At 36.8% G+C, this 23,888-nt stretch overlaps 1 protein-coding gene across 4 annotated transcripts; it reads right to left on the bottom strand.

Moving 5' to 3' along the window:
* Positions 1 to 34: 34 nt before the first annotated feature.
* LOC123767157 (uncharacterized) lies at positions 35 to 23,875 on the bottom strand. 4 transcript variants are annotated; one of them, XM_069304835.1, is made up of 12 exons: positions 23,585 to 23,874; positions 22,517 to 22,658; positions 20,974 to 21,093; positions 20,080 to 20,196; positions 18,880 to 18,986; positions 18,289 to 18,538; positions 17,777 to 18,168; positions 15,411 to 15,655; positions 13,368 to 13,539; positions 12,982 to 13,113; positions 10,995 to 11,108; positions 35 to 8,936 (listed from the first exon to the last, which is right to left on the bottom strand). In XM_069304835.1, the coding sequence occupies exons 1-12, from the start codon at positions 23,659 to 23,661 to the stop codon at positions 8,717 to 8,719; spliced, it is 2,088 nt and encodes a 695-aa protein (XP_069160936.1). In that variant the 5' UTR covers positions 23,662 to 23,874; the 3' UTR covers positions 35 to 8,716. The 4 variants fall into 4 exon arrangements, with proteins under 4 accessions (XP_069160936.1, XP_045612658.1, XP_045612659.1 ...); XM_045756702.2 differs by having other exon boundaries at positions 17,777 to 18,538; positions 23,585 to 23,875; XM_045756703.2 differs by lacking the exon at positions 20,974 to 21,093 and having other exon boundaries at positions 17,777 to 18,538; positions 23,585 to 23,853.
* Between the last annotated feature and the right edge of the window lie 13 nt (positions 23,876 to 23,888).

The raw sequence follows: 23,888 nt of genomic DNA, 5'->3' as shown, positions 1-23,888 counted from the left end.
TATTTTTGCACTTGGCATAAATGAAGACGGTGTATTGGAATAACTACTTTTATTACAGAAATGCACAAATATATCAGTCAGAGGAAAAGACTAAATAAATTTTAAAGACTACAGAGAGTGATCTACTATGTTTACAAGAATAATAATTTCTTTACATGAACATAGGTAAATATTTAATTACAACTTTTATTACAGAACAAAACAGCTTACACAATTGAGAGACTAGCTCGTATACAGAAACAGAGCAGCTGATGAGCAATGAATAACCTAACTCGACAAACCTTGACTTAAATACTATTAACTTCATATAGCAGGATACAGTATGTTTGAATACTAAACAGCAGTATGTACCTTGGGTGGGGTGTAGCTGTGAATGGGTACTCATGTGCTGTATCCCCACTTGTGGAATAATTCTTTACTATTATTAGAGACAATATACAGCACTGAATACCCATTGTAACAAATACAGTAAATGCCCAGGTAAACACACAAAGTGGTGTGCATCATGCATCCACTATGTTCATTTAACAAAAAATTAATTTGTCAAATACCTGTACAATTTTCTTCTTGAGTGATACTGAGCTAATGCTTTTGGGCTAAAAATTATCTTGATACTGTATACCGTATTGGTTTCAGTCCTTTAATCGGTCTTTATACTGAAAGTGGATTTAATTTGAAGATTATATACATTTTAGAGCTCATTCTGTGTGCTCATCACATCAGTTAACTACTGTTCTTGCTAATCTATGTTTCATAAAAAGATGGCATGATTACTGCATCTTACAGTGCCTCAAGTTACAGGGAATAACCCAATAATGTAATTATATAATTTTAATAACAATGTACAGTATAAAAGAATTAAAATATCTTGAATTTTATTTCACATTTGTGAAGTATCAACACAAAATAATGTGTATCTGCGCAGCATGCATGCAATCATGACTGGGAAGGTCTCTATCACACACAAGTGTGAAACAAGATAATAAAGAAGTACAGTATTCCTTTGAAAATCTTATCCCCATTTCTAAAAAATTACACTTTATTTATTACCAAATCTTCTGGAGTTTTATTAGAGAATGATACAGTACATTTGTTGTCATTTAGATACACAATATAAACATTAATTTGTTTATTTACCACTTTTGTAGCACTTGGTAACCCAGAGGCAGTAAAGTGAAGTTATATTACTGTGCCATGCTGTCTGTTAAAATGTTTGCCGTCACCCTGAGCTGGCATAGAAGTCCTCAGTGCCCATGGTTAGTGACATTTGGCTACAAACTATACTGTAGACCACCATCAGCCAGCCACAATGCTGTGTAAACCACTGATACACAGCATCAACCAAATCTTCTCATTTGTATTTAAATGTTCTTCCCTTTTACCGAGACTCCTCTGCTGTTTATGCGAGGAACAGTACTATAACATAACATTCTCCTCTGCCAAGTGCTTCCCTTCCCAGCTATGATCACATTTCTCTAATAATTCTGCCTCCTTAAAAATTGGTGATTAAACTGTACACACTTGGTTTTGGGAAGTCTTAAAAGTAACACAACATACAGTGAATTCAAGTTAGATGAAGTCAGTCTGTCTCAAAGACTTAAAACTAGTGACAGACTTATACAATGAATTTTGTTGTTGTAATTGAGTTAACAATTACTGTATAAACTATAACATTAGCAATAGAGTAAGGTGGTGATAATGAGAAATTAGATTGATGGCATTATATTTTTACATATACTTATTTCTGACAAGATGTTCAAGGGTTTCATTACATCCACCTAAGAAGTTTTGAATCAGGATTAGTATTGAGGAAGAAGACTTTTATAAGTTTAAATAAGCAGAAGAGAATGTATGGAATGCGTGTATATTTAGCATGTTTAGGGGTGTAAACAAAGATAGTCGTCTCCCTGGGGCTAGTTGCTTGAAACCTATCTTATCATTGGTGCCTCAGATTGGTCAGGTGATTGGTCAAGTCTTAAAAAAAGCCAATCTGTTAATAACAAAGCAGTATAAATCTATTGTAGCATAAAACATTATATTTTGATATGTAGGCCTCTAAAATATAGCACTTATCAAATCACTTTTACTTGTCTACATATAACATTACTTTACACTGAAAATGCCATACAGAACTGAACATCTTATGGATATTTAAGATCCAATCACAAGATTTTATGTAAAATTAATTAAAATATGCACATTTTAAATGTTTACAACAGGGTCATCAACTACACATACACATACTCTACTGTGATCAAATAGCAAAACACAAGGAGGAAATCTATAGATAAGTAGTCTTATGTTAAGGCTGCTGTCAATATAGTATATCTACACTAATATCCACATGGTTTAATAAAATACTGCTGAGAAGTAAGTGTCAGTTTTCATTAATATCATGTCTAGTATTTTGTACTTGGTCTTATTAAAATAAATGCAAATAGCGTACTCTTTCCTTTTTCAAACTTCAAAAAAGAAAGTTATAGAAGTCTAGTACATTAAATCAATTCTATTACAGTACTTTATGTTCATTCATCAGCAACTGCGCTTTAATTTCCACCAGTTCATCCCTAAGGGATGAACTGTAAAAAATTTAACATTGCAAAAACAGCAAGTGGAAAGACATTGAAGCTTACATGATAAATCTCTATTATAGTGTTGGTAGTGTTCACACACAAGCTCAACCTCCTGAATGGCTGATGGATATTGTTTGCAATGGCCAAGGTAGGCACATGAAGCCAGTGGCTTGTGAAGGCTTCCCATTCAACTTAACAGTGTTCTCCAGGTCAATTTTGAACTGCAGTACTGTCCTAGCTCTGGCAGTTTCAGCAGCTAAGCTGATCCACTGACTATTACCCTTTGGGTGAGAACTTTGATGTCAATTCAGTTTTGTGACTTGGCAAGCTTTAAATTACTTTATGTACCTTCATTACATAAAAAATCCTGTACAAAACATGCAGTACAAATAAATTATGATCCAGATATACAAAATTTCCTTTAACGAGTAACATTATTAATGACATATCTGTAGTTTTATAATACTGAAATGTTAATTCATATGGTTATACAGTATCTAAATAAATATAATCAAACATAACACAGCTGTCAATGATCAGGCAGCAAAATGCCTGAAGTCATTTTTTTAATTTACTGTATGCTAATCTTTAATCTCTTACGAATGATACCTTGAATTATATTTCATAATTCTTTACTCAAATACATTTTCAGTTTTCAACATTAGTTGATGGAAATGAGGTAACTACTGTATCAAATAGAGGATAAAATTAATGGCCGAGACCACTGTTACCCCCCCCCCCCCACCTCAATTAAAAAAAACGCTACTTACACCATGTCATGATCCGAGAGAATATCAGGAAAGCCTAGTGTATTTCACACTATTGTAGAGAAGCCACGGGCTCTGGCTCAAGAAGGAATGAGGAGAATGGGCAGATGGGGTGGAGAGTTTAAAGATGGAGTGAGGGTGAGAAGATAGGCATAGGGGAGGGGGTAGAGTAATGGGATGCAAGGCAGGGATGGGGAGGAAAGGAATAGAAACAATAGGTAGTGAGCATAAGGAGGACTACATTTCACAGTGCTCTTTCAGATTCATTAGAATAAAGGTAACTTCAGAAGGCCTATTGGCCCATACAAGGCAGCTCCTGTTTATAACCACCCAATCCCACTCATATACATGTCCAACCCACACTTGAAACAATTGAGGGACCCCACCTCCACTATGTTCCACAAATCAACAACCCAGTTACTGAACCAGAATTTAGCCAGGTCTTTCCTAAATCTAAACTCTATTATTTTCAAAGAAATAAGAACTGTAAGAAGGACCTAACAACTTTACAGACCACACAATTCCATTCTTATTTTGCAGGTATCTGGGAGACTACAAATGACTGGGGTTGCTGTGCCTACTCTGGGCTCCATAATTGTACTTAGATACCTCATGAATTCTTGATGACTATTGTACATATTGCAGAATAAAGGAGCAAATCTGTATGTTTAGTACTGTATTGTCCAGCTTGGAAGGAGGTATTGTACATGAAACCTATCTAGAACAAATATAAAAGCTATATGGATGGATTTATACAAACATGTACAGTAATTGCTTTTTATGATCAAGTACTGTATATGATAACTAACAATGCGATTAAAGTAAAATTGACCTAATAAAATTTAATGATAGATAATGTAATATGTATAAAACATAAAATGAGTATAACAAATAAAAATGTATATTATTAGAAACAATCAATACTGAATAATGACTAACACCCCCAATCCCTCCACATATGCTCTGCACATGTACCGTAACTTCATTAAATTCTTTTCAGTATTAATACTGTAATAATAATTACACGAGTGTGGGTTTTTATCCTATGTTATGTCTATGAGAAGACTTATTATTAATAATAATAATAGCAATAATAATAATAATAATAATACAGTAGCAATAATAATACTGTAGTATATTTATATAAAAAAATACATTTGATAATTGAGTGGAGAATTCATAGATAAAAATATAAATTATATAAAGCCACTGATATGCCAGGCATTTCAGGAATAACGTAAATATAATTATTTATAAATACTGTATAATGGGGTAACAATGTTAAATGAGAAGGTAATGTATTTGAATTATAAGGATGATTTAGCAAGTGATTAAAAAAAAATTCAGTATTATTTAGAAACTAGTTTTAGCAACAGTACATAGTACTGTAGTTAGCTCACAAAATATTGGTCTCGGGTTCGATTTCTTGGCAGGAAAATAAGCTTATGAAAGTTTTCTTACATTTGATGCCTTTATTCACCTAAGTTAGTAGACTGTAGCAAGTTGCATTCAGGGATATGCCAGTCATTGGCTAAGCAAACCTCACTAGGCATAGCAGACTTCCTTCCTTCAACACCAGGAAACCACACGTCCTGTCTTGAACACAAAATTTCTAAGCAACAACATGTTTTCCTAAGCAACAATAAACACTACACTTCTTATTTCAGCCATTTCTCAAAGTCTCATAAAAAAAAAACATTTCCAACAATGAATCTGTAAGATTTTTTTTTATTAATGCCAGGGGTGAGGGCCTTGAAACCAGTGCCACATGAAAATGCTACACAGTTGCCTAATACATATGCAGTGTGCATGAACATGGGTGGGGCCTGTGGTGGGTTATGTGGAAGGTCATCAGATGGTGTATGAAATATCTGCTCCCTCAAATGATTGGTGACTCTTTTCACTTGTTGAACCAAAAATTTTTCCGTGGTGCTGATGGCATGGTTTGTCAACTCTCAATACTAGACAACCGATTACCTGTTTTAGTAGTGGTGATGGTCAAGTGCATTTATTTGTATTTGCAACTTTTATAATTTACTTGCCAATTACATAGAACTTAAGGTCTACCTTTCATTAGTGTCATTTGTATTTACTTTACATAAATCTACATATATGTCATGTCATAATTGTAATTAACAGTCATATGAGAAAGATAAAAGTTTAAGCTTGGGACAAAAGGAACCAGAATATATGTTAACAATTACTGGTGCAAAAAATTTACTTTGCTGATATTCATCTGAACAAATTAATAGATTTGCACTTAACCAGCCTAGCAGAAGCAGCAAATGATTTATCAGTACTCATCATTTGCAAACTCTGCAAATTCATTAGATTTACTCAAAAATAGGGAGATGCGTCAGGCTGCGAGCAGCCGTGTCCAACAGCCTGGTTGATCAGACCGGCAACCAGGAGGCCTGGTCGACGACCAGGCCGCGGGGACGCTAAGCCCCGGAAGCACCTCAAGGTAACCTCAAGGTATGCTAGAAATTCTTCTCCTACAGATATTCTATTGGCAACAAGCAATCAAAATAGAGCTAATGTGTACAACTGAAAAATATGTCTTTCAAACAATTACTTCGTATAAAATATGGTTTTGGATTTCATTCACCTGGGCACTAGAAGCCTTGAACACTTAACCTCCTGCTTGGGAGACAAGCACCCTACCACCTGAGCTATGAGCTAGCCACAATAGAGGAGGATTCCAGAGGCACCAAACTGCACCCCAGACTGGAACTTTATGCCTTCTACGGGCTGCCACTTGAGCACAAGAGAATTAGGTCATCCACACCCGAGTCGTGTAACATCTCTCCCGTTCGGGAGACAAGCTTGTGAATACAAATTTAAGTATGAGACAACTAAACCAAAACTACAGGTGCCCACGAGTGCACACAACCAGGAACCTGTATGGCCTTAGTTAAGAGACCAAAGATGAAAAATGACATCTTGTGTTATAACTTATTGTTTACAAATATGGGGATTGCTGTGAAATATATGGTGATAATTATAACAACATAGTGCATGTGCTAAAAAAAAATATATAACCTACTGAATGTACATTAAATAATAACACAGTAAAATATATTTACTATAATTTTATACACTTTTGGTGTAACTACAACAGGTATTTGACTTTTGAACTATGTGTGAGGTATGAAGTTGGCAGGTCATAGCTTTGGCTTCTAACACGAAAACAGCACCTCTATTTATACTAGTCCTAAGCCTTATGCTGTAAAGTACAGTATACTAAGTTTTAGGTTTTCAGAACATTCTCTGGATGCGTCGTGTATACTAATGTCACAGCAGCTGAATTTGTAATGCCCCTTGCATATCATCAATGATAACTATCTTGGGAAGTTGTGGGGTCAAGCAAAAAGAGCACAGTAAGCTACATGTAGGAGTTTTGCATTACGCTTAATTAATACAAGACATTTTCCTGTATTATAAATGATGAAACAAATGATATCTTGTAACTGGCTATAAATTGACAATTCCTTTATACAATAATCGTACCTTTCCTAACACGGGCAATATAAATTTTCCCTAGGGTAATACTTTTATATGGAAGAAATTTGGTAAATAAATAGCATCACTTTTCAATCTTACATTTTTCCCCATGAGCAACATCTGAAAAAAAATTGCATCAGTAAATAAATGCTTAAGTTTTCATGACAATTATTGGATCTGTCAACATAAATACTTTTCCTCCTCTCAGCATTGTGGTAGGAAATGGAACTGAACAAATTTAAAGAACAGCATTAGAAGACAAAGACTGAACAACAGAAACTAGTTAAGTAAACCTAGAAAGTAAAATGCTAAGTATTTTCATGTGGATCACCTGCAGTTCACTAATAAACCAAGACCCCCGCAGTAAAGAAGTGACCAAGAGGACAACTTTTCCAAGCTTCTAAGTCTAAGCGTAAGTCTATAAGAGACCACCTTGTTAGAGCAGCTGTGTAGGTAGATCATCTCAACCAAACTGGGGGAGAGGACCAGCCCCAGGTTACAGTTCAAAGAAATGAAACTTACAGCCCCTAACCTAACCTGACACAGGTTTGGTGTGCGACCTGCGTGGAGGCGGAGTATGCAGAGTGGTTAGGAGGGGCCTACAAGTACAAGTGACCAAGAGGACAACTTTTCCAAGCTTCATGGTCAAGAAACCTTACTCTAGGCACCTATAGCTATCTCTTCTAATTTCAGATGGTATAAAATATTTGATATTTTGGCACAATATACTTCTAAATGGCAAATACTGTATATGAACACATTAGTCTTATATATTAATTACTATTTAATACCTTTGAAGATTCATCATTTTAGTTCAATATACTATTTTGACTAGTAAAATGCTGTTTGAGCCATCACTCTACTCAAATACTGTATCCACAGTTTTCTAAAATACAATACGCATACCTCCACAAATCCAGAGTGTGATGGTATTGGTCTATGTATAAATGCTGCATCACTACATATACAAAACTATCTTTTCTCATAAATCAGCCCATCCTCCTGTTTTGGTAGTACTTATAGTGACAATGAGGACCATAGTACTTATACCAATGTTTGACACAATCAGAAAGTAGAAAATCGGACATATTGAATTTGGACAGACTGGAAAAGAATTTCCATTTAGGTTGCAAAAACTAAACTAAACTAACTTGACCTAACCTTTCTAGGGGCTAATACACACAATCTGAGGCCTAATATAGTACATGTGTGTGTGTGCTATACTAGGCCTAGGAAAATTTCAGTTTGATTTTTAGTTAATTTTTTCAAACTATAAAGTGTATAGTACAAAATTCTACTAATTGCTTAGTATGTCAATGTTTGTACTATGGTGCACATGGTTACAAAAACCACTATCTAAGTAGGAGGATGGGTTGGATAAATATGCAATGCTTGTTTATAATTTTTGAAATTTTCAATATCATAAAAACTTTCTTTAGATATTACTGATACTGTACTACAATATGTCTATGAATTCATAAAAAGAAAGTCTCTAAATATGCTATCCTAAAGGATATTTGTCTTTACTTTATTCTTTGGCAGTTACATTTTAAAAAGGACATCTCCTCAATCACATAAATAGAAGGCCTTTTATGTTCATTTCATTAAGTTATATTCACAATAACACTTGTATATTAGCTTAATATCCGGTTACTGATTTTTCTACTAAATAAATATGGCTGCAATCACATAATATTCTCATTAAATTTTAAAATTAACTACAATTTAGAGATTCCACATCTTCCTCCAACAGATCTACACCAAAAGGTAACATGTAACATCTTTTTTTCAAAGGTGTGATAATAAATCATCTAAATTAAAGAAGTACTAATTTCACTAAAAAAGATTATATACAAACACTTGAAAGTATTCTTAGAGCATTTTGGTGGAAAAGCAAGGCTCCTTCTTAATACCCTGTATAAATTTGGATCCTTTAGCCAGCCCCTGAGGTCCTTTGCGTATTGATGGGTCTTGTCCACGAGCCAAACCAGATGGTCCCCGTAGGAGTGCGCGCTTCGGGCCTTGAGCCAGACTTTTACTGTGACCAGAAGCATTGTCTGGGTTAGGGCCATGCCAGGCTTGGTAATCTGACCTGTAAACAAAAAAAGTTGTCAACAAATATGGAGTTACAATATTTGTTTTTGTGGGAAGGGGGTGAATAGAGTAAAGGAGAGAGGTACAGGTGAAATAAGCATGAGGTTACCATGACCACACACAAAAGATATAGTACACTAGTCATATGAACCATAAAAAGAAAATGGTTTTGCATGATTCATGCAACAAAGCATGATTTTGGATTGCAACACAAACCTGTGCTTATCAGACAAATGTGACATGATGACTGGTGTCGGTGTGTACGAAGATGTATCAAGTAGAACAAGAAACTTCAACTTATTGATATCTCGGTGCTAAATGCATATAATATGTATATGGTGAAGACTTTTATGAAAACATCCATACATTAATTCAGTGGCACTGATGTCACAACAGCTGATTTCTAAATATGGTAACTTTACCATAATCTTCCAGACAGAGACAGGCCCAGTACATCCAACATTCGATTTACCACAGACTGCTAGGCCAGGAGCATCATTCATGACAGAATGATCATGAGATCTTCAAGAGGAAACTACTGTAGATTGTTTCCTTCAAGGAGTGCCGGACCAATCGGGCTGTGGTGGGTATGTGGGCCTGCAGGCCGCTCCAAGCAACAGCCTGGTGGACCAAACTCTCACAAGTCAAGTCTGGCCTCGGGCCGGGCTTGGGGAGTAGAAGAACTTCCAGAACCCCATCAACCAGGTATCAACCAGGTATGACACTATATTGAGAACATTCCACCAGTTGGAAAGCAAGCTAAGGTGCAGAGTGAAAACTGTATGTATAGGAACACTGACCATCATCAATAACAGAGGAGAAAGCTAGTAAACACAGTTGAAAGAAATATACCATTTTTCTGTGCATGATTAACCATTTTATGGATTATTATACATTGAATAAGTTCAGAAAACTATAAATAAGTGATAAACATGTAGTGTTTTACATAGTATTCCAATGTAAAATTAACAGTAAAAACATGTACTGGTATTTGTGAAATACAGTACATATATTTTAGTACTGTACTATATTTGTAAATGTATTAATAGTGAAAACAATGTGATAAGTAACTTTTAGGTGCATCCATATGTATCATTTGCAGAAAGAAAAAATTAGAATCGGTTAAAAATTGTAAGACATGTTGTTGAGTATCTCCCAGCTATCACAAGCCATCTGCTAAGCACCACCAGTGCCTCCTTCCATAAAAATTCTGCAATTTTGCCAAGCCATCACAGCTAAACCTCAGCACATACAACAAATAATTTTTGTTGTGATTTTTGTACTCTTGTGGATAGCTGTAAATCACTTACGTGAAGTGCAAGAGGTTAATTTGTAAGGCAGATCAATCGCTAATTAATTCCACCAAGGTAACATGTGGGATGTGTGGTAGTGACCGCCTTCCCAAACCCTCTGCCTACTGTGCTGCCACCTGGTGGTGGTTGGGGAAGTCTGATGTTGGCAGCGTTTCAATTGTAACACGTTTGCTTGGTAGCCTATTATTGCCAAAAAGATTTTGGAGGGAGCTCTGAAATATTTCTGTGGGTTATAGTGGATATTCGGCTCAGTTGTGCGATTGTTCTCCATGAGCTCATGGCTCCTTGTGGCCATTGAGCAAGAGAAGTCACCCAAAGCCTATCATGACAGCTTCTGGAGAGTTTTGGAGCACCATACTGACAGACTACAGAGGTCGCTACTCAGAAATAGTGCAGCATATGCTGTAAAAGCCACAAATGTTATAGTAAACATTTGCGAGTTTGATGGCAGCTTGATTGTATAATTTATTAGGCATCCAGCACAATGCTCGTCTGTACTTAAGACTTATTATTTTAAGTTAACAATAATGAAAATTATTCTATACATGAACTCCTTTATGTACTAATCGTTAAAATCAAAATGGATGTATATACTGTCTATTGGTAAGGATATATATATATAGACCTATAATTACAATGATAAAATCTTGCATTCTAAACAAAATTACTTTGTAGTTTTTTCTTAATTTTATATCATTTGGAAACTGTATACTCTAGCAAGCAAACACTGTAATGCAACTTACAGCAAGAGGCACTCCGAGGGTCCCTTGTGTAAACTGGTGTTGGGACCACTTGGATGTGTTCGCTGCTCACTGCGAAAACTGAGGTCTTCATCGGTACTTGTACCTTGTGACACACTGAAATCATAAGCAGCAATGTATTTATGCTAAACACTTTACACACATTTTAAGTTGTACCTAATTACTTATTATTCCGCTTTCCACTTCCATAAAGTAGGGAGGCATCAGCCCGGCAGAACAGAGCATAACATATGAAAAGGATAATAAAGTATTGTATTGAAAAAGACACTCATTCAGTCTCCATATCTTCCATACTATATATATATACTTCTAGCCATCACAATCTAGCAACAACCACAGCAGCATTATACCAGTTCATTCATTAGGTGTACAGTGCTTCCAGCAAGTTACTTAAATATATAAAAAAATCAGTCATTCCTCCTCAAACTGACACCACCTGGTCGAGGACCGGGCTGCAGGGCCACTAAAAAATGCCCCGAAATCATCTCAAGATAACCTTGCCATATTTCTCACCATTTGAAACTAAACCTAAAACCCAAGTCTGAGAGGAAAAAGGAGACCCACCTCTTCATAGCCCCCCTCCCCACTCCCCTCAATGTCCTGAAAGAAAGTACCACCAAGTCTGCCATCTATAGGAAAGTAATGGGCCAAGGATTTGGTGTATTTGCCAACTCCTCTTCTGGTATAAACTCGTCTGACCAACTGTTCTACCACAAGAGTCTATAGGACAATTATAGGACAGTGATTCTCAACCTCTTTTACATGCTGGAACTACTAAATTATATTTTCATATGAGAATGAAATGCAATAGTGCACTAATCAATGAAAATAATAACCCAATATCTAAAGAACACAAGAAAACATCGAATGAATATTTCGGTCCCAAACTGGGACAGAAATATTCAGTCGATGATTTCCTCGAGTTTTCAAAGCAGCGGGTTATTTTTATATTTTCTTATATTAAGAAACCCTTAACCTATATTGTCACAAGTAAATCAGCACTTTACATTTTTATGTAGTCTTCCTTCCTGCTCAAGGTGCCACGTAGAGCAAGAGAAGGTACCGAGGAGCTTAGCTTTGAAATAGCATGTAAAGTGTATTTAGGTTAGGGTACTTGATTTAATGGATCCTTGTTTTGTTTAGTGATTTAGTTTTACAAAATATTACATAAAAGGTAAAGGTGGAATAATCAAATCTTATCCTCTGCCTCCAGCCAGTCCCCATCTAGCAGCAGAGAAGAACCCAAACTCAAAGACAAAGCTGGCAAAAGAACTCAATTCAACAGTATAATCCTAACCCAGGTGTCAGGAGCCCCTCAAGAGAGATTCACAAGCTTTTCTGGGAAGGTAAGAGGTGACCATCGCCCATGCACATAGTGAAGGAGCCAACAGCTTTAGTAAGAACTATGGTCTATCATGCATAACCTCAAAATATGCATAAAATGAGCCACTGGCCTCAAACACATCAGACATCCCAACTTCAATGGACAACAGGCAAAACTGTTACTATGCCACAGCCAGAAAAGGTGGCTGGGGATGCTAACATGACCCATATAGAAGAGCAAGCAGCTCCCTTTCTCTCATGAGGGTCAAACCCTCAGGTTGACCTTGGCAGGAGCATAAAATCACCTAAGAGGAGAAGGCTCACAAACTTCACACCAGCAGAAGCCTGACTGTCAGTACCACCAATACTTTAGTGCTCTGGCTAACAAATGTAATCTGATGGAGACTGCCAAATACTGTCCAATGGAATGACAGCTCAAGCACAACTCTGGTTCAGACCTGATATGTAGATCATTTTCACCTAAGGGTTAAAATGGAAATGTTGGAGCATTTACTATGTAGATTAAGCCAAAAATTGATAAGCCAAAAAAAATAATTGAATGTGAAGAAGTTTGAGCCCATCATGGTTCATCCGGGGTGCTCCTTAAATGGAATATTTCACAGGTTTCTAAAACAAATTTTCTTACGTTTGAGCAGCAGTCCAAGCAGTGTTAATTCTTGTTCTCGGTAATGTTGGTCTTGCAGGTTTTACTCCATCTCTTCTGGACAAAGGAGGAGATCCAATCAGACTCAGAGTCACCGTTTTGCTCTCAGCACGTCTGTTGGAATCAAAAGATATACTGTACTGAATACTGTAGTTAAGTAAAAACATTTAAACGTTAACATTATGCAGTATAGTAATAATACCCATATGACTTTGTACACACAAATTTACTGAAAACTTAAAATACAGTACAGTATGTTGATTTAATTTAAATACAATTAATATTTAATGTTTTAAAAATGTGTACTCACATTGAAGCAAAGTAATGAAACTTATTCATTTCCTCTGGAGAATACCCATATACAGTACCTTGACATTTTAGGAGTGATGGTTGCCAGTGCCTCTTGTGTTTTACGGTCAGATTCAGCCATGTTGTTGAGAACTTGTCGAGCTCGTATCTCGTCGTAGAAAACCGACTGTAGGGCCATTGTCACTATTGTCGGTGTTAATGCTGGATACTCAACTGTCAGCTGGTTACGCACTGAAATATTTGAGAAGACTCTTGCAATGTATGTAAATAAAACACACACACACACAGCTACAAGGAGAGGGTTAGAGGCATTAAATTTGCCAAAGCTGGAAGATAAAAGAAAAAGAGGCAGTATGTTCACTATGTACAAAACAGTAACAAAATTGATAAAGCAGGATTCTAGAGACCTGTAACTTCAAGAACGAGAGGTCATAGATTTAAGCTAACTAAACAAAGCTGCCCACAAAAAAGCATGTGAACCAATACAGACCACTGCTGGGTTTGAAGAGAATGAAGCCCCAAAATTGGTAAACTCCCGCAACAATGTAAATAAATTACTAAATTTCTCAAAACAAGTGCTATCTTATTTACTTTATCTCCATCCCCCATCAGGGAGGATGGGGGAAGGGCCCAAACTCCTGGTCCCTCTGGACTACTACAGATCTGGAGCAGATGCACAAATGATCCCTCCAGCCTATGACTTGGAAGGGAGGGAGCGAATCAGGAAGCCACGGGGGGGGGGGGGGCTCGCCCAGAAAAAGGAAAAGTCATTATATTCAATGCTGATTTTCTGGGAATAGCCTCTTGTGGCTCCTTGAAATTAACTACCCACAAAGAAGAAAGAGGGATTTCCCAGGGAGGAGGAGGAGAACCACAGGCAGTCAGAATGAAGATGAGACACCAGGCAGAGACATGACCCAATGCGACACAGGCTTGATCAGGCCAGGGAACATTCACAAAATACTGGGCCGCCAGAATCCTCTGTTAGACCACCAAAATCCCTGCACCGAATAACAGCCCAGGACATTAGCAAAACCTGCTGCAAGAACAGCACCTTTTTTATCATCATGGGAATGAGGGCTGGTGGCTGGACTTGACACTAAAACAACTTAAAAAACACAAGCCTTGGAACAAGGAACCATTGAAACAGGATCCACCCACAAAGCGTCCACTAAGGCAGAATTGGTGGGTATGAAGGTAGCTTCTGAGGCTTGCCACTGGGCTAGGGTGCATAATGCACCCTAGCAGAACAAACCAAGGATCAAACCAAGGATCAACAATCAAGAGCCACCTCCAGAAGCCGTCCCCCCCCCAACTGATTCTTCATAAGAATAGGAGACTGCTGCAAACAAAGTACCCACCAGGACAAAACAAGCAAAAACCATGCCTCCGGAAAAGAGCATGAAACTGCATCAGCCGAGGCAAGATCCCACAAGAACAGTTTTAAAATAATCTCAGACCAAAGGGGAAGCTGTAAACCAAGAAGAAGAAAGGCGAGAACACTGTCTAAGGACCAAGAGGCTTAGGTGGTGAATGAGTGGGATGGAGAAGGAACAATGCTAGCGAGACAGCTTCTGAAATGGAGCCAAGGAAGTATCAATGCGGAATGCTACCAACAGCAGCTCCGCCAGCACTGTACAATAAGAGACAACAGCATTCGGCACGAGATGATGATCTCGTACGGAATTGACAGTAATCGACTAAATTTATAAGGTGAAAATGCTGGAAATCTGCAATAGAGAACAAAAGGCCCTAGATCCATGTTAGAAAACAAAGATACCAAAAATATATGAAAATTCTCCTTTGTTAACAGTGGTAGACTATTGGACAAATTTAAAGATGAAAACAGTGTAAGCCCAAACCATCAGAAGATTTGAAATGACATATGACAGATCATAGGGAATATGAGTCGGCTCTGAACCTCAAACTATACATGGCTAATTATGCAAGATAACAATACAACACATGCAACCACCACAAAACACCCCCCAAAAAGAATAAATAACACACATTGAAGCAAGAAACATAACCAATTTCCTTACCTCGCCCCAGACTTGAAATAACTGAACAATATTTTTAAACTAAGAAAATTTAGGGCAAACCTTTCTTCTTATGTTTTTCACTCAAATTCTTTGGTCGAGAGGGCCCAGGCGAAGGTTTTGGCGGAGCTTTGTTCTCTTTACTCTCCGCCCTATCCTTCAGCTTGGGTGGAGATAATACCGTTTCTTTCATATCATGGCCCATCAGGATCATCTTTTCTGAGGCATCTTTAACATTGTAGTTACACTGGGTCAAAACATCCAATATGACTGTAGGCTCAACCTTTGGAAATATTCCCTTTAGGTACCTGCAACAATATTTAAGATATTATGCACAATATAAGAGAGATTAACAAAATCACATATTATATATTAATCTAATAAACATTTTAAATACTGGAAAAAATTATTATAATATGTAACTACAAGTTTTACTATTCAATGATGATCTATGGAAAATGCTACAGGCATTACTGTAGTTCCAAAAGAAATTTAATAAACAATCAACTGTATTAAGTACTGTACTGTATTCCTCTAAATATTTTTACACTTAGATTCATTTAAAGTAATGATATTGAATAACAAACAAAGAGTGTCAGTATTCAGTACTGTATTGAGAGTAAATATAAATGACAATTGAGGATATCTTGGCCCATTGAAAATGCTCAAACACCCTTTGTCAAATTTGTCTTCCAGCCCACCTGGAGGAGCACATACTAAGATGCTCTGTACTACTTGACCTGTTCATAATAAAATACCCCCCCTCTCTCTCTGTCTCCAGATAAGAATCCTAGATTTTCCATGGATTCTAACTAATGTACTGTACAGTGCAATGTGAAAAAGTACAAATTTACATGATATCCAAATCACACATCAGAAAATGAAGAAACTATGACATTTCAGTCTGTCCTGGTCAATTATCAACTCGTGGTCCATTATCAGGGACTTGATGTTTCAGAACAAATTGAAATGTCTATTTTTAATTTTCTGATGTGCAGTTTGGATATCATATCTTCTGCCACGTCGTTGTGACTCAACGTCTCTAAAAATGTACATGTTAAGCACATTAATACATCTTCTAAAGACAACCATTCCTAGTTTCATACACATATCCCCTAACATCACACACGCGCTTCCCGCTGTATCTCAATTGCTCTGATTTTCAACTTATAAAACTTATGAGTGTCAGAAGCTGGTGTTGAATATGTACACAAATGTCATTTTTTTAATCTCTCTAGACCAGGGTCTCTGGAAAGAAATTAAAAATTTTCCATAACAATCATAAGATACATTTCAAAGTTTCTCAAAAGCTGCAGAAACATAACCATACGAGCAAAAAAATTCAATGCTCACAAAAATATTATCATGAATAGCATGTCATTCTATACAAACAAAGAATGTTAAACACATGACACATATTAAGCCAAACATAACAATTATTAGATAACAAACATTGTAATAATAAGGATCATGCTGCAAGCTTCTTAGCTATAATGAATTAAATATAAAAAATATCCATAAGGCAAATGGTTGTTAATTAATGAAAATGACAGTTAACTCGGTGGATGCTACATTGCACTTACAGCTTCTTAATTGGTTTCATTTTATAAGCCAATCCCATTTATAAAAAACAAAGCTCTTCTAACTGTCCCACTGGATTATTGTATTAATATTCAATGAAAAAATATGATCTGGTAAATGTACAAGTCTTCCAATTAATTCCAACGAACCAGGAAAACAAATGTGATGCAGCACTGTTTTGAGATAAAATAAATTATTACACAAGACATACGAGTCTACTCTTACACAGATAGGAACATTAAAAGTGAATGGTGAAATTTTGCAATCCAGTACGACACACTTTAAATATTTACAGTCAGTTTTATAGCTGTAACTGCACAGTAACCATCTACCCGAAGAGTATTAATAAACATAAACGTGTTATTTACAACACCATTGTACTTTGGAATTAAAGTGGCTGGAATCACATGACATATATACCATAATTAGTTCTTAATTTAAGACATATATTAAACAAAATATTCATTCATGATGTATAGTCCAAAAAAAAAAAAAAAAATAGAAAACATTACACAAAATACCTAATATATTCCAGTAGCTACAGGTAATCTCACTATGTGGATGGCATCTCATACATGAAAGCTACAGAATACAAGCACCATGCTTCATAGCACCATGGGACTTTTCATCCCCTGTAATGCAAAAATCTATAATTAATGATAAACATCTGTCGGTGCAAAATATTTCTGCTACTTACATGTACTGCAATTTTAAAAATAGTTACTAAGAAAAGGATAAACTAAATACTTATTACAACATTCAAATTAAAATCTTTTAACTACTGAAAATATAGCACAAAACAGTACGGATATTAAACAAGTTTTCAGAATTAGCTTAACCAATGGTACCTGAGTTTGATCTTGGGAGAGTGTGGGGAGGGTCTAGGTGATTGGCGGTAATCCATGCGGGGCGATCCTAATTGTGAACGGGCAAATTCTGAAGTAGAGCGGGTAGCGGGTCGTGGAGACCCTTCCAATATTGTGTGAGGAGAGGAAGCACGCGAAGACAGGAGGGGGGAATCCCGACCCAGATATGGAGAGCCTATAGATCGCTCCAGTGAACCTTGCCCCAATCTGGGAGATCCTGCACATCTATCAAAGGACCTACGACCCATGTGTGGAGAGCCAATGGACCTCTCCAGAGACCCACGCTGGCCTATCATGGGGGATTTTCTCGACTTCTCTTCAAGAAGGTGCGTTCCTCTAGCCCGCTCATACACTGGACGATAACCACGATCAATCTTTGAATTGAAAATTGATGACTGGTCAATATTTTTGGAGGTAACAGCAATACCATTGCTCGTAGTCGTGGTAGTCCCCTGAGTTTTACTGGTGCTTATATGACTTTTAGATGCGGTTACCTGAGTCATGGTTTTATCTTGGGATATGGTGGTAGTGGTTGCAGTTTTAAGTTCTGAAGCTGGTGTAGTTACTGTGGTTGAAGGGGCTGCCAATGATGCCTTAGTGCTTTGTAGTGCCACAAGTGCAGTAGCAGTTGGAATGAAATGTCGCATTGGAGGTGGTGTGAAGGTGCCGAAAGGTCCAGGTGTGGCAAGGGGATGCTTTTGTACCTGTAGTGCACTGATGACTACAGCTTCCCTGTTATGGTATCTGATACCAGAGTTAGAAGGTTTGGGGTTAGTCAAACAAGCCACATGCACATACTGTAGAATGTAAATCTACATTTACAATTCTCAACAAATACCTCGAATGACCAAGTACCAACAGGTTAGTTAAACAAATTTTAAGCATAAACTGCTAATATATTAAGGCTAAATGTTAGTATTGCTCATGATGTATTAAATGTTAGATGTATATTTTATGAATTATTAGCCATTTAGCACAAATACAAATCACAAACATTACACATAAACAAATATCAATCCATTGCCACAATACAAATTATGCATGAAAACCTTTACAGAAGTGTTTGTTTACACACAAATACTTACTTCTTCATCAGATCTTTTATATGAGACTCTGGAACAGTGGGAAACATGGCAGAGATTTTTGCAATTGCTAGCTGAGAGTGCTCAATAGCTTCTGTCAATCCTACCTCCTGGCAAATGTAAACAGAGTTAAGCGCATCATTATATTACAAGTCTGATTAATATTACATTTATTACCACCACAGTATGTATCACATTGACAAAGCATTGCTGTCGATCTCTCTCTCTCTCTTCCTCTCTCCAAAGAGAATTCATTACTTTTTGAATAAGCAGAGTTTTTTATTTTTATTTTTGTTTGAAGAGCAACTTTGATACTGTATTGGTAAAAGTACCTTTCCATATCTCATATAATTTTTATTCATATAATAAAAAAGGATTAAGAATATAGTAGTAAAGTTAAGAGTAGACTGAGCCAGGAAAGAAACTTTACTAGTTTATTGAAAGCTATAGTTAAAAAAAAATTATGATGATGATCAGGGTTGAATAGTGGGCGTTTCAACCATATGCAAAGATGTGAAACAGGTGTGTGTGTGTGACAAGAAGAAAGTTGAGGGTCAGAACAGTAGAGATAGACAATCCAAGGAGCACAGGGTGTTACTAGGGCAGAATAATAATAGACAATGATTTAGAAAGCTCTGGCATGTTCCTTGAAAGACTAAAGAACATGTTAAAATGGTATGATCACAATGAATATTAAATGGATGATAAAAGTGGTGGAAAAAGTATTTTCACATGAATTTGAGAGAGAGGAAGACATAGAAGAAAACGGATATGATATGGGTGTGATCGACAAAGCAAGAGATTTATATAAACACAAGACAAGACTGAGTGGTGCAGCGAATATAATTGACATTTTGTTTATCAGCAGCCATGTGGAGTGCTAAATTACATGAAATGCTAGAAATACAGCTCCATTCTAGATATTTTTCTAGAATGGAGTGGTACTAGTTTCCCAATGCTGCTACCAATTGTGGAAGGTATTATAAAAGGTCATATGTCCTGGAATATCTATGAGCATTTTCACAACAATCCTTTTGTTCGTTCTACTAAATAAGGCAAAGATGAAGGATGATTCCAGTTTACTTAAATGGCCAAAGACTGGCAATTTAAGAACCAGAAATATAAAACTGTACAAGTAAATAAATATGTACAAATAAGAAGCAGGATTTTCAATATTACAAAAAAAAAAGTAGATGCTAAAACCTTCTGTAGTGTGAGAGAGTCGTGCCCTGTGCCTGCATCAGCACCTGAAGAGCCTCCATGTTTGTAATCATCTGTGCAAATACCCGAGCCAGCTGCACGAGTGGTGTTGGTCGCATTCTGAAATAAATGTAAACAATCAACTATGATAAATTTTATTAGGCATATTTGAATTGTTGCATCACAATACAAAAAAAATGAAAATATGACTTGCTTTTCCTGTACATACAGGCAATTCAAGATTAATCTCAAAGCACTTGATCCAATATAAAAAGATAGTCCTTGATATTAGTGACTAAAGAAGATAAATTTCAAGCCATTATTAATGAAGTGCTGAAGTTAACTTGAAATGGAGTTGTAGAAACTAATCAAAGTGTTTCCGTGAAGGGAGAGTTTATTTGGTTAGAAAAAGTTATCAAAGAGCCTTCAAGCTCTCAAGTAATTATGTAAACTGATGTGGATATAAAATGAAAAAACTCTTGTCAGGCAATTTTATAAACCATTAGTAATTATCCTCTAGTTAGAATGAAAGGTATAAATTCAGGAACTGAAATGATGAGGTTTCAGAAGCTTAATTACAGCATAAATATGATGAAAGTTTAGAGGATACATTGCTGAGATAAGTGTCCAAGAACATCCCTTATAAATATTAAACATGCAATTCTCAAACATGCCACCAGTTGGCTTCAAAGCTCCTGATCTATACAGTACACTAAGTCCCCATCACCCAGGCAACAAGTCTGAAGTAACATACAAAATACGGATTTTGAAGGTCTTACTTTTTTTTAATAGATATGGACCCAGTATAATCTTAAACCATAACATCTAGGCATTCAGTTTAACCTAGAAGCAAAGTTTACCGATACAAGTGAGTGAGACCTCACTAAGTGTTTGTACCTGCAGTGGATAAACAGGGCCATACAGTGCATATGGAGGCATGCAAGCCAAGTTATAGCTTCCATACGGTGGGTAGTAGGAGGAGAAGCGACCCCCCAAATAGGGACTCATCCAGGGAGGCTACATAGAGGAGGAAAAAGAGGAACCATACTGTTAGTAAGCTTTGCATACCTTTATATTCCTACAAATGGGATTTACTTTAGTCCAGAAATGCACTCTTAAAATTAAACCATAGAAATTTTGCAAGTTTCACTTTCATTTAAGTTAAAAAACAGAATCCCGCAAGAATACAATTTTTGTTAGAAAATGGAATAAGGCAATTGGAAAACTTGAAATAGCTTATTATAAATTATCCATAGCATTAAAGCCCTTGAATATACACTGAATATAAACTCTAAGAGCATAACAATTAATCAATGAAACAAAGATGGAATCAAAAGCCAATTAAATATTAAATTTCACTACAGTTCATTAAAACCCAACTATATACTACTCGATACAAAATTGTGATGGAATACTCTGCTTCACACACCATTTATATTTGTAGAAAACAAAAAGTAATGAATTTTACTTGAAAATTACAAGAACAGGGTTGAATGTTTCCTACATGTGCCTGCCTGCTCAACACCATCATTAGATTTGTTTTTGTTTTATTTCTTTTTTCAGACCAATTAAAAACCTCCTGTACATTTATCTTATTATCAGTATTATCTTACTCATCAACTCTAGCTCATTGCTTCCATTTCTTCCCTTGCTAGAGTATAAATCAACCCTTTCAACTTAATGCTACAATCAATTTCCTTAAGTGGAAGAACATCACTTCTTTGAGTGCAGCACCAAAATAACTTTGTCATCCAAAATTCACCTATTAATTGCGTATTATCCCCCCCCCCAAAGGTGTGTGAATACCTTGTCACCACTGTATTTTAAAAAACCCTACAGACCAGATGCATTATTATACAGTAGATCATTTTAATTTTGAGTGCATTAATATCACAACCTGCCAGTTTTGTGGAAAAGACCAGAGTATACAACTCAGGTAAATATATAGCTTTAGAACAGGAAACTCTTAATTTTTAACTACTGTACTTGAGTGCTACAATAAATACGTTTAGACACGAGAAGCAAACACAAACAAAAATTTATTGCTTTTTTCCCCCTAGTGCAGATTGCCAAGGGTTGTTGGCAATACTTGTCAGGGTTGTTTTCTTGGAAGCTAAATGACACAGCCTTCAGTGTCACCGACTCTCTCTGAGTGATGCACTCCCTTGGTAGATTGCGGTAGCCTCTAAGCGGTAGTCTCAACATTATTCTCGTCCAGGAAGGTAAAATCATTTTCACAGCATAGACTAAGTAAAGGTTGGCGAGTTTAATTAGGTTATGAGAGTTAAGAGTCTGATAATCAGACTTGGTTATGTTTGGAAAGCACAAGTGTGTAATGCAACAAATTAGTAATAATCTAATGTTTAAAAGGTTAATAAGAAGCCCCAGCCAGCATGAAAAGGCAAGCAACTGTCTTAAGACACTGCCAAAAAATTCCAACCTGGTGATGAGGGAGAGACTGATTCTCCTGTTGAGCTCTCATCTCTACTGGAAGTGTTTCTGGATGTGGGGGAGGCGGGGGAGCAGTCTTGAGACGTGGGTCCTCCCATGATGTGTGCTTGTTGATATGGTCAATAAAGTAGCTGAAATGAATATGAGTAAAATATTATATATTCAGAAAGTATAGCAGACTAGTAACGCATTAAAACAAAATTCAGACACCAATCAATTCATTATGGTGACGAAGGGAGATACATAACGGAATATAAGGCAGTGATAAGGAAAATTATAGTTGCACAGTACAGTATTAATATTTCAAGAAAGTAATGAATTAAGCAAATAACACAGGATGGAGTACTATGAGGAAAAAATGTATTTATATGAGTAATTGTTTTACTTTTGGAGGAAGTATAAGTTGGGCAATATTTTACTTCAGTAGCAAGAGTTTTCACATATTGGGACCCTTCAATTGTGTGGTATTTACCTCCCTTTTAAACAATCTTGCCTTTAAAGATTAAAAGAAAAGGCAACTTTTGTTTACATTTCACTATCTTTGGTATATTACCAAGCTTAAATTACACACAGAAATCACAATAGATGCATCATATGAACAAATGAACAAATCTACAAGGGCCGTGATGAAGGTTCGAACCCGTCCGAGGCCTAACTTAAAATTTCTGTAATTCCACTTAAATTTGGGTAATTTAAGGGACAGAAGCTCAGTGGTGAGAAGCCTGAGGATGACCCAGAGATTACAGCATCCTAGGGGATCAGGGCTGACCCCCTAGGATGGACCACAGCGACATCAACATGACCCCTGGCCAACCACTGACCTCCAGGGGTCAGGGCTGACCCCCTAGGATGAATCATAGCGACATCATCATGACCCCTGACCAACCACTGACCTCCAGACCAACTTACACCTAAACAAAAGCACTAACAAATACAGTAGTTGGTATATTACAAGCACAGGGACGAGGAACAAGTGACAATGTCCCACATTAAGAGCAAGCAGGTGAGGTACACTTGTAAGCTACTGATGAACGACACCCGAGGATGAAGGACTCACTATCTGCCAGATCTGGAGTCAAACCGGACCTCCCAGCCGTGAGGGAGGCCCTGGAACCCGTCCCACCTCCCGGCCATTTTGGTGTGAGAGACAGACAGTGAGACTCCGCAGGACAGCAGCAGACGACGCGCGCCCCTATGACGTCGTTATAAACACTGCGACGTCATCACCAACACTATGACGTCACTATTGACACAACAGCTGATCAAATATCAACACAAGCACGTGGCACCTGCTGCATCACCCTCCTCCTCCACAGTACTCGAAATGTTGAAGGACTCCTACTCCTCCACGTCTTGATGAC

Source organism: Procambarus clarkii, chromosome 53 (genome assembly GCF_040958095.1).
Source record: "Procambarus clarkii isolate CNS0578487 chromosome 53, FALCON_Pclarkii_2.0, whole genome shotgun sequence".
Lineage (NCBI taxonomy): Eukaryota > Metazoa > Arthropoda > Malacostraca > Decapoda > Cambaridae > Procambarus > Procambarus clarkii.
Note: the sequence above shows the minus strand (reverse complement) of the source record. Positions and strands in the feature narration are given on the sequence as shown.

What these genes read in the sequence shown, in the direction of transcription:
- LOC123767157 (XM_045756702.2), bottom strand. Translation starts at nt 23,661, where the DNA reads ATGGCCGGGAGGTGGGACGGGTTCCAGGGCCTCCCTCACGGCTGGGAG. An exon ending in ACTCTCTCACACTACAGAAG is followed by an intron (nt 18,987 to 20,079) that starts GTTTTAGCATCT and finishes TACATTTGCCAG; the next exon opens with GAGGTAGGATTGACAGAAGC. An exon ending in TGAAAAACATAAGAAGAAAG is followed by an intron (nt 13,540 to 15,410) that starts GTTTGCCCTAAA and finishes CAAATATTTCAG; the next exon opens with TGCGTAACCAGCTGACAGTT.